Consider the following 11,240-nt stretch of genomic DNA (forward strand, 5'->3'; position numbering starts at 1 on the left):
AAAGCCATTGACGACAAAAAGAATTCAAAGAAAGGGGTCACATTAAAATTAACGCTTGTAATGGTTCTTAGCGTGGCTTGTCTCGATATCCGCCGTAATCACGTCTTCGCTATAGCTTATGGTTAAATTCACTCATGTGGAGACTAATCTTTGTGCGAAGTGGTCGGGGCCCTAGGCACCAAATTAAAATTCGGAATTCAAGCTCCTGCGCTTATGATTAAGACGCCGCACTCCTCGCTGTTTCGGTGCAATAATGTCCCACAAAATCTTCCGGCTGCCAATGTATGGCGGATGTTACCATGTAGTTAAAGCTGCGCTGCCGCGCTTTAATAGCCCGTAGTCTGTTATTCCCATTTCTCATCGCGTCTTCCAGCAACCAAATCGGACTCATCCGTGCCCTCGGTCGGATCACTCGGCACTTATATTTTCAGTTAGGAACGATGCGGCCGCAGACCTTGGCACTGGCCTTGGCGGCAACAATCCCGCCGTCCATGGCGGCTTCAAACGAGACGCTCCTCTACCGAAACCCTCTCAACTCGACATCAGACGTCGCGAGTTGGGTACCCGAGGGCCCCGTCAACGTCACGGCAGTCGAGGGCGCGCTGGAATTATCCGGAGGGGGCGGCATCGACGACCACTTTGTCTTCTGGGCCCCAGAGGTGTTCCCCGACCGCGTCCGCATCACCTGGGAGTTCTCCCCGCGCAACGAGCCGGGGCTGGCCATCTTCTTCTTCGCCGCCGAGTCCGTCAGCGGCGGCAGCATCTTCGACCCGGGCCTGGCGCCGCGCAACGGCTCCTACCCGCAGTACCACTCGAGCGACATCCGGACGCTGCACGTGTCGTATTTCCGCCGGCGCTGGCCCGAGGAGCGCGCGTTCCTCCTGTCCAACCTGCGCAAGTCCCCGGGTTTCAACCTCGTGGCCCAGGGTGCGGATCCGCTGCCGCCTGTCGTTGATGCGGCTGGTGCTTTCTATAGGATTACCGTCATCAAGGACGGTCGCGATGTACGGTTCTTGATCAATGATTTGCCTATCTTTTCATTCCAAGACGACGAGTCTACCGGTCCGGTTCTGGGTGGAGGGCGCATTGGATTCCGTGGGATGACGCCGTTGGTGGCTCGATATCGAAACCTTGAGGTTTGGAAGCTCTAAAAGCACGATGTACACTTAATCATTGGCTGGGTGACTTTCCACGCCAACCTTTACTGGAGATACTGCTATATACACTGTACATAGGTATCGGGAAAAAAAGCCTTCCGGTAATGCAAGTGCATTGATACACATAGCACAACGTGAAATGCTACACTGGGAAAGGAAGTACCTCGGCGTTTGCTGGCCAAAAAGCCTCCCGTGCTATACCCTTATTTTAAACGTGCATGTGGCGAGCTATTAATATGACCCGCTGGCTCGAATGAGTAGTTTACAAAGGACAGAGACGTGCCAATACTTCACACAATGTGTTAGTTTGGGACTGGAGCATCGGTACGCGGCTCGCATGGTACGGCTGGATTTTGTCAATATTCGACTAGCTCCGAACCAATATCCCAATGCATACTGCAATAAGTCTACGTGCTAGATACTAAACTATCCTCGCCATTGCCTCTCGTCAGTGCCATCAAGTTCAATGCGCTCCCGGCCCGGAAGTAAGCTATTTGCTCCTCGTTGAACGTATGATTGAGGGCCGTCTCCCACTTCCCATCCTTACTATTCACTACCATCGTCACATGCCGCTCGGAAGCAAGTTGAGATAGCCCGAGCAGGCTGATCCGGTCATCCGGCCTGAGTCGATCATAGTCTGTAGTATTGCTGAAAGTCAATGGCAGCATACCTTGCTTTTTGAGGTTGCTCTCGTGTATCCGGGCGAACGACTTCGCGATGACGGGCTTACGCATTTTTCTGGGACTTGGATTGACACGCGTGCAGTGGATCGGTTGTGCTGTCTCGTGTTGTGACTTATATGTCAGAGCGTGTTCTTGGGGTGGCTTTCGCAGGGGTTGGGTATGCTCCTCCACCACTCGGCTTCAACCAGGCCGGAGCTGAGATGGCAAACAATGCTACCTTAGCCTCCGTGGGCTACCCCACGTTTTGGTATTGGTACTTCATGAATGATGACGATGTTGCCACGATTATGGACGCCCATGTGAGTCGACCTTGAGCCGGCACAGATGATGCATACTACTGATGATACTTGCTTATAGGTCGATTCTGCCTTCACCCTCACTTACACCGACGACCCTGATTATATCCAGAAATACTTCTCGCCCGTCGGAGAGTATAAGAAGTGGCTCCTAGGAGATAGAATAGCACCTTGGCAGAAATACCTCGGCCCTGAGGACAAGGCAACCTTTCAGTTCATCCTGGCCGTCAGTGGCGGGTTCGACGGCCCGATTAAGTCCTACAAATCCCTGATGAGGGACGTCAACGCCGCCGACGAAGAAGGTAGGGAGCAGGCAGAACCCATAAGAATTTGGAACATGTACTGACAACCAGCAGACATTCCGCCAACCGCCGCCAATATTACACAACCAGTTCTACTCATCACCGCGACTGATGACCGAGTTGCACTTGCAGACGCGAAGGTAAACAACACAGCCCCGTACGCCGACCAGCTCCGCGTCACTCCGGTTAAGGCTGGTCACTTCTTGCTGGTGGAGCAGCCACAACAAGTCAACGAAGAGCTGCGAAGGTTTGTTGATGACGTCCGGCGAAATACTTCACAGTTCTACTAAGCGATGTGCCTGGCGCCCGCACGCCTACGGCCTGCCCTTCCGCGGTGCGTCTTACGGTGTGATGGTCAGGAGATGGCCCGCTGCATCTGTACACTTAGCAGCGTAGGACGTACGTGTCAGGAAAGAGATGAAACTGTGTTTCTATAGCAGTGATGCGCATGCTTTGTTGTTCCATGGTTGCCAGGCCAATCCAGGACGGGTCATCTAATTTAACGTCAGACTTCAACTGTTTGAGTGGAATAGAGAAAGACCCACTGCGGTCACTCACTCGCAATAAAGTCTGAATGCCTCCATTTCCCTATTTCCCTATTGATGTGAGCTCGCAGTTATGTTATAGACTTGCACAAGCGGAAAACACAGCTGATGGACAGACTTTCGTTTGTATTTCATGGGCCGAGGCAAGCAGAGTTGAAATTACTATAATTGTTGAGACAATAGGTCTTTTCTACTAGAGTGGAGTTTGAATGGATTTTTGGACAGTGTCAAACTTTCATGCACATCATCGAGGTGCAAACTTAATAGATCGAGGGCCATAGTGCTGCTGTGCGGAGACATGCCTAGAGACATCTCTCAAACTGATCTGCATTGCAGTTGAGTATGAGTTGATCCAATGATGATTATAACATACATTACACTAGACTGCTAGACTCTGTAATGCTGAATTACACACTTTACGGGGGTAGCCATACTCAAGATCTCTTTATTCCACGCATCTACCAATTCATCCACTGTGCTAGGCTACTAATCCCGGGGCTTAAGAGACTTGTCTCAACCTTCAAGATCGTACGAAGCTTTTTGATGCACCTTGATCCTGACCATCGCTCCTTTCCCCAAAAAGAAATTTCATTGATTATGTTGTGCTAGATAAGTCTTCATAGATGATGGAGAAGACTGCCAAAATACTTTACTCGCATTTCATTGTCCACTTTGCCTTGGAGGCTTGGTCTATGTTAGAGCTGGTGGGAGACGTATCCCTGCGTAGCTCGGGACGGTCCCTCCACACCAATCGTCCCCCTCGCTTGTTAATGAATTGCCGATGATGCCTTCTTCCCCTCCTCCATCCCCAAACGTGGGATAAACCACCGAGAATTCTACCGCAGCTATCCTTTTCTCACAATAAATACAGAACCTCCTACTTGATTTGACATACTGGATTTGATACGTCACGACCACGATGCCATCTGATCCAGTCGGCGTGGCCATAGTAACAGGGGGCTCTTCAGGCATTGGCCTAGCCTTGACCAACCACCTGGCCACGAAGAATTGGCATGTTTTCATACTGGACATCCAAGCCCCAATCGCCCCGACTCCAACCGAGTCCACCACATTCCTGCAGACAGACATCTCAGACTGGGACCAGCTCGCTTCCGCCTTCCAAACCGCCTACGCGCGCTTCTCCCGCCGTATGTCTAAGCCATCCCCTGCTACGCTTGCCTATCTATCCTTTGTTACAATCTTCCAGAATTCTTTAATTCGGACAGTGTGGCAGATGACTAACGCAAAGTAGTGCACTTCGTCGCGCTGAACGCGGGCATCGATGACCGCGATGACATCTTCGGGAGCATCTCAGGCGACGCGGCGCGCCCGCCGCGGCGGCCAAACATGCTGACCTTTGCCGTGAACCTGTATGGCCCGTACTACGGCCTGAAGCTCGCGGCGCACTACATGAGCCTGGCACAGGTGGACAGCCCTGGGAGGCCGGCAGCGCAGCAGCCTCCCGGCGGGGGCAAGGTCGTCATCACGTCGTCGGTCGCCGGGTTCCGCGCTCACCCGCCGAACCCGCAGTACAGCTCTTCCAAGTACGGCCTGCTGGGGCTCTCGCGGGCCGTGGCGCCTGCGGCCGCGCGGGCGGGCATCCGTGTCAACTGCGTCTGCCCTGCGGTCGTGGCGACGGGGCTCGCGCCGCCTGGGCTGATGCAGGCTTTCCCCGAGTCGATCGTCACGCCCATGGCGACGATGATGAGGGCATTTGACGAGCTTGGCGAGTTTGACAGGCTCGCCAGGGATGGCAGGGAGAAATGGGCCAGTTCAGGCCCCAACGGCGCTGTTGTGGAAGCAAATCTGCAGGACCTTATCTACAGGGAAGAGCCGAAGATGGACGGTGACTCGAGTGTTGACCCGGGAATCGCTGAGGCTTGGAGAACTGTGTACGAAGGAAGAAACAAGCGATTCGCGGCCATGAATCAGGGTGGTTGATATCAGGCAGAGGGAGTCTGATGCAGTATTTTTCACTAATGTGAAGAGTTGTGGCCCTCAATAACAGCTTCTGAAGTGAGAGAGTACTCATATCAATGTACCATGGGACAGTAGACATTTCGAGTGGTGCATAGCTCTTCAAAGTACATAGGGAAGGTAAATGAAGAACAATGGGACAATTTCTTTCAATTCTTAATTCTCTTACATAACTCAATGTAAAGGCTGCTTTTGGCAATCGCCCACGAGCCGATTGAGCCTCGCGGTTCTCAACTGCCATTGTACAATCGATGAGCTGCGGTGTTTAGAAGAAAAGGTATTTGCTGCGTCTTCTGATTTGGACCACGTCAACCTCATTTCGCAAATTTCTGCCGCACTTGGTCTCCAAGCCCAACCATACAGATTGTTGCCCACGAAGCAACTCCGATTCTGGGTACGACGCCACGGAAACCGTCGAAGACCATCCGTTTGCAAAATTTGTTTTGCCGTCGATACCATGGAAGGTGTCACCACAGGCGAATTTTTCTTGACTGCTTGCATGTCGACTCTAATGACCTGTTGGTTTTCCCCCATCTTAGCTGTCACGATGCAAAAGCGTTCTTCAAAGCTGCTTACCTCGAAAGGTTGGTTCCAACAACTCAAAGTACCACCAACCGTGGAGGCTGCAATCTTCTACCCCATAGTCAGCTTGTCAGTCTTTCTCTTTCCCTGTGAGCCCCCGGATTGGCCCTTCTGCCCCCTTCGATATGCCCATGCGGCTGCTCCATCCTGTGATCTGCCGGAGGGCCACCGCGTTGACACCTTTGTTGACCCCCCGAATACCTTGGGTTCGCAGGATGTTAAAGAACGTCTCCATCGTGCCAGGCACCCGGGTCCCCTTGGCCATCTCCTTGTTCCTTGTGGCCTCTACCGTCTTCATGCACGTCGTCATGCCCATGGTCAGATACGACTGGGCAGCTCCACCAGCCACGCCTCCAAACGTGGCGGATACCGCAGGGGAGAGCGCAAGGTTATTTGACGCGAAATACGCGACCTCGGAAGATGTGAAGATCAATATAGCCCCCTTGGTGGTGGGTTCGATGACGGCCTGTTTTCCGTCAGCACATTGACACCCACGGCATTGAGCCTTGACTTGCTGCATACCCATGGGAAAAGTCCTTGATAGGAGCCTCTGATGGGACCACGCGCCAGTATGGCGCTAGCTGCTTCTTTCAGCGTTGCGTTGCGGTTTGCTGACACCTGATGTCGTTAGTGAAAGTGACATTGAGCCCGTGGAATTTAGGAGGGACTGACATAAGTTTTGACATTCTCCAGAGGTTGGCCAAGCGTGGATACCTGGAAGATATTCATTGCAGCGCCTACTGCAAGACTACTCCAGGTTATATTCTTCCTCTGGAGCCTGACATCACCCTTGCTCATTAATTGAGCTGGAGTCGCAACTGCGGTCGTCATGATGTCCATATGCAATCGATAATCTAGTTGTTACATTTTAATTTCGCCGAGGGTGTGAAACGTTGAAGAACATTCCAAGGTTCTTGTAGGGAGAATGACGCGCTAAAATGGTAGCGGTATTGTTTGTATTCTGCCGGACTTGTAAGTAGTTCGGATGTATCCGACGTTGAACCCATATCGCTGTGGACCACTCTCAGGGGAATCAAAATCCGTCATGGTTCATTAAATACTCCGCGGAGCGTCAGATTGACGTTATTCGGAACAGAGAGTATTTTCAATTTGACCTGTGCATTTCCTTATTTCTATTACTGTTGTGTATACTGAATTAACATAAAGTATGTGCCCATTTGCCAAGGAATGCTGATGGATAAGTGATCGAATCGCATGTGAGACTTTTGACTTTATGTCTACATGCTGAGGCTACGTAAACGATAATTGCCTCGTCGTAAAACACATTCCGTCAAAGCGGTCGATCACTGAATGCATTCGTCATTAAGGGAATCGTCATGTCGAACCCCTCGCGAAACCAGTCGCCCCAGTCCGGAAAGAGCTCAGCCTGGTTGAATGAGGTCGCTCGCAGGTCCGAATCGGACAGCACAGTCTCTATTGCCGCGTTCAATTCGTCCACGCCGGTGGGAGACGGATTCAACGGCCCGGGCGGTACCTGCAGCTGCGAAGAGTTGCGCGTACCAAACCACCCAATGTACTCGGCGTCGACCTGTCGGAAGTCAGCCGCGCTGTCCGGATCGGCAGAGAGGGGAGATGGTGTCTCGTTATTGTTGGGATCAAACAGGCCCACGGCAGCCTGTCCGAGGCGGTCGATGATGCCGTAGAACCTCTTGGCCAGTGGCAAATGGTGCTCCATTGCATCGAAGAGGGCCAGACACGACCTGACGTTTGATTGGACCACCACCTTTCTCGTGCTTTTGCGGGTCTGAGGGCTGACCCAGAGGGTATATAGCATGGTGACGCTTGCCATGAAGAGGGACTGCAGGGAAATCCAGGTGTAGGTGATTTTGTTCTTGGCATAAAGTGAGGAGTAGGAACTGATCAGGCTAATCGCCGAGTCTGCACAGATTTGCAACGACTCCAGATTGATTGCCGGGCAGGCTGGTGATGGCCTATAGAGTAGGAGGAGGCCATGCGAATAGGCAATTTGGAACCAGTCCGGTGACTGGAACGTCGCTGGTGTTGATTTGGAGTTGCGCGGGGCTCCTGTGATCCAGTCATCGAGCATAAATCGCAGAGATTGACGTTCCTGCTTGAGGTTATTGGGGTCTATGGCATCGGCAACCTTGATAGGGTAGAATATCTTCTGTGTCCTGGACTGGATTTGCCGGAGCTTGACTATGTGCAAAAATGCCGATAGGTCTCTGGGGTTTCTGGGCCGGCCTTTAAGTGGTGTTGCGCCGCGGCATATGGTCTCCAGGTCATTATCAGAATAATGTTTAGGAAGAGGCGTGTTGAAGTCTGCATTACCTATGGAGCAAGGCCTGCCTAGTGATATGGAGACATTGCGATTGAGTATATACACCGACCAAAACACCCGTCTCTGCATCTCAGTTGTGAGCATATTTGACGAGAACGACGTAGAAGCCCTGTGCAGCCCCAGGTTGATGGCTGTCCGCATAGCAAGTCTAATTGCATGCCAAGAGTTGATCCTGCGCGGCTCATTGACAACAAACACGGTCATGAGTAATAGACCTTGGACTGTTTCGAGGCTATTTGAATGGATCAAGCCAGAGATGTGCTGCATGGCCGCATCGAAGAAGTCGAGATGGGCATCTGGTAGGGTGAGCCCTTGCGATTTGGTGTGAATGGATCCCAGGGCGAAGATCATAAATGTCAGGAAAATAGATACTGGGCTCGCAGAATTACCAAGTTGTGCCACGTCGGCGTAATGCTGCTTCACAAAGGTGGGCTGATGAAGCACTGGTAACGCTGGCCATCTAAGCGTAAATTAAGTTTCTAGGAGCTGTTCCGCAGTGTCGTGTGGAGGCAGTAATGAGAAAACAGTAAGTCTACCAGCGGTCTCCGTGGCTCCAGGCCCTGTCAGGGTGGTAGCAATCTCCTGCGAGGCTGAGGCTTGTGAGAGTACCACCTGAGCCAAGAGTGGAGACGTGCGGCTAGACTCGTTCTGCGTCACTGGACCATCTCGCCTTGCTCGGTTGTGATCAGAGTCTGAAGTGGCGGCTGTGATTCCGGGAGAGGAAGCCGGAGGAATGTCATTGGCCTGCTTCAAGGAATCCAATTCAGAATCTCGAGCTGAGATATCTAGCTCAAGTTGGCGGGCTCGCTCTCTGAGACTTGTGATCTCAGCCTCCAGATCCTCGATGTGACCACGAGGTTGTTGGCGCTGCGTAATGCGATTCACAACAATGCAGGGCACTTTGGCTTTTTGACAAGTTGAATATTCAGGTAGTTTGCCATCGCACTATCGCGTGTAAGGGACTTATGTCCAAGCTTCTATAGGTGATATGTGTGGCAGGATATCAACAATAGCGGATGGTGACACATACCTTGTTCTTCCTGAGGCGGCATCTTTCGCATGCGATTTGAACCCGTTGCAGTCCGGGCCGATGCTTCCTCTTGGCGGGCACCACCGAGGGCGAAGAAGGGGATGCGGACATGGTGAGCCTGCATACCCTTGCAAAGGCGACCCAGCAACCTCGAGGTGGAAAAGGATGGGCCTGATGTGAGCACTGTGAAATCGCAGAGGAGTGGTCGGGCGGATCGATCCGATGCTGGCGTGTCCTCTTTGTCAGCTGATTAAGGCGTAGGATGAGTTCACTAAGCCGCAGTCAACACGGAGCGCGTCACGTCAACAACCATTCGACAGAGCGCGTCCTTTTCTCGAGATCACACACAGTCCTCATCAAGAATGCAATTTTCTCCTCCTGCTCTTTACACCTCTCGCGCGACTCTCTCAGATCCTCAGTACTGGCGTTCTGTGATTCTTAGTACTAAAGTTGCTTTTCCAGCAGATGAACCTTGGTCTGCAAAATCGTAATGTTTTGAGTCTATGACTATGTCCCTCCTGCCAACACCTCTTGTAATTCCGCACCAGCTTGTGAAGACGTGTAAACGGCAGTCAGGAAAGACAATTTGCATTTCGAAGAGCGTGATCTTCTCCGTCGGATCGCCTTTTGCGGTAGGGAGCATTCATACTAGTAGTCTAGACTTAGACACCCCAGACACTGCTGGGGCCAATTTCGGGACTGGGGACAGCACTGGCGGAAGTTAGCAAAGTCTGCTGGTGATGGCATTCAAAACTGCCAAGTATTCAATGCAATACAGTCAAAAGTTTAGAACAAAGTAATCAACGCTAATCGAGAGGATGTACACAACTCCATAGGATTGGGAGAGCAGAGGCTTACTCACTGACCCTGTGTGCCACTGGGCAGGATCTGCAAGATCCTTCCAACAAGCACTGGGGCAGGGGGGCTGGGCCATTAAAATGCCCCACCCGCACCACCAACATTAGAGATTCCATGTCTCATCATGTTTGCTCCTCTCACCCATCACACACAACTCCCCTCGGATACATCCAAATCTCGCAATGCCTCTGAAAACAGTTCTCATCACCGGCTGCAGCGAGGGTGGCCTGGGTGCTGCCCTCGCCAGAGCCTTCCAGGAGCAGGGTTACCACGTCTTCGCCACGCTGCGTAATCCCGCCAAGGCAGGCTTACTAGCCGGGGAGCATGGAGCAAACATCGACGTCTTGCCACTCGATACCACGTCAAAGGAGTCTATTGATGCGTGTCTGGAAACAGTGAGGCAGAAGACGGGTGGCAAGCTTGACATACTTGTTAACAACGCTGGGATTGGGAGCACTATGCCACTGCTCCATGCGCCGATTGAAGAGGCAAAGGCAATGTATGATGTCAATGTTTGGGGCACCCTCAGCCTGGCCCAGGCTTTCTCTCCGCTACTCCTCAAGTCCAAGGGCGTTATTATGAACATCTGCTCTATTGTAGGCGCGGCAAACGTTGCATGGCAAGGTAAGCGATGTCGGTGCATTTCCAACATGAACTCGGATGACGGAGGACTAATAGCAAGATCCATTCAGGAATCTACAACAGTTCCAAGGCTGCAGAAACAATGATCTCAGAGTCACTACGCATCGAGCTGGAGCCCCTTGGCATACGTGTGATGACCGTCATGCTGGGTCAGGTCAGCACACAAATGTACGACAACACCCCAGCCTTTTACCTGCCCGAGGGGTCGCCGTACGAGAAGATCGCCGGCACTATTACAAGCTCGAGTACGGGGGCCTTGAATCGTAACAACGAGCCGGCCGAGGTCGTGGCGAGGAATCTCGTCAGGGATACGATCAGTGGCCGCCGTGGACAGATCTGGCGTGGTGGCTTGGCGCGTACGGTCTACCTGGCGCTCTGGCTATTGCCGACGAGGCTGTTTGAGTGGATTGTGCACCTGCAGAGGGGTGTTTATGACCTTTAGCTGGTACTGCATCTCAAGGGCAATCTGTCAGCATGCAAAAAGTTTGATGGCATACTATATCGGGCCAGAAAAGGAATTGCTCTTTCTTGGGGATGTAGGACAAAGCTTGAACTGTACCTCAGCGTTAGCACACAAGATAGTCAACGGGATAATTCACATAATTGAGTAGAATAAGAGACTTGCTATATGACCAATAGCTTTTAACTGACTCGTGCTATACTGGGAAGTCCTTTGGTACTAGTAGTTGAAGTGTAGGCTTGGGGAAACAGTCGATTTCTTTTGCAATCTGACAGCTTGTCGGATGGTCGGCCCTCCGGGTTTTATCAGCGAGTGCTGTAAGGATTCAAAGAGTTTTCGTACTCATAGAAAACATCTTTGTATGGTGGATAAATTCCCATCCCCGGCT

General features: G+C 52.0%; 4 protein-coding genes across 4 annotated transcripts; 3 read left to right on the forward strand and 1 right to left on the reverse strand.

Annotated features, from left to right (window-relative positions):
- Positions 1–491: 491 nt before the first annotated feature.
- Positions 492–2,728, forward strand: INS49_004220 (uncharacterized protein; the record flags this gene model as incomplete). Its single annotated transcript, XM_043165010.1, has 5 exons — positions 492–1,004; positions 1,991–1,997; positions 2,063–2,139; positions 2,198–2,438; positions 2,493–2,728. The coding sequence occupies 5 exons, from the start codon at positions 492–494 to the stop codon at positions 2,726–2,728; spliced, it is 1,074 nt and encodes a 357-aa protein (XP_043018660.1).
- A 1,174-nt stretch (positions 2,729–3,902) lies between these two features.
- On the forward strand, positions 3,903–4,924 carry INS49_004221 (uncharacterized protein; the record flags this gene model as incomplete). Its single annotated transcript, XM_043165011.1, has 2 exons — positions 3,903–4,131; positions 4,236–4,924. The coding sequence occupies 2 exons, from the start codon at positions 3,903–3,905 to the stop codon at positions 4,922–4,924; spliced, it is 918 nt and encodes a 305-aa protein (XP_043018661.1).
- A 688-nt stretch (positions 4,925–5,612) lies between these two features.
- On the reverse strand, positions 5,613–9,016 carry INS49_004222 (uncharacterized protein; the record flags this gene model as incomplete). The annotated part of the gene is made up of 4 exons (XM_043165012.1): positions 5,613–6,008; positions 6,065–6,153; positions 7,064–7,720; positions 8,893–9,016. 4 exons carry the CDS (start codon positions 9,014–9,016, stop codon positions 5,613–5,615), a joined length of 1,266 nt encoding a protein of 421 aa, XP_043018662.1.
- A 916-nt stretch (positions 9,017–9,932) lies between these two features.
- Positions 9,933–10,834, forward strand: INS49_004223 (uncharacterized protein; the record flags this gene model as incomplete). The annotated part of the gene is made up of 2 exons (XM_043165013.1): positions 9,933–10,374; positions 10,443–10,834. The coding sequence occupies 2 exons, from the start codon at positions 9,933–9,935 to the stop codon at positions 10,832–10,834; spliced, it is 834 nt and encodes a 277-aa protein (XP_043018663.1).
- Positions 10,835–11,240: the final 406 nt, after the last annotated feature.

This window comes from Diaporthe citri (assembly GCF_014595645.1).
Source record: "Diaporthe citri strain NFHF-8-4 chromosome Unknown scaffold_11, whole genome shotgun sequence".
Taxonomy (NCBI): domain Eukaryota; kingdom Fungi; phylum Ascomycota; class Sordariomycetes; order Diaporthales; family Diaporthaceae; genus Diaporthe; species Diaporthe citri.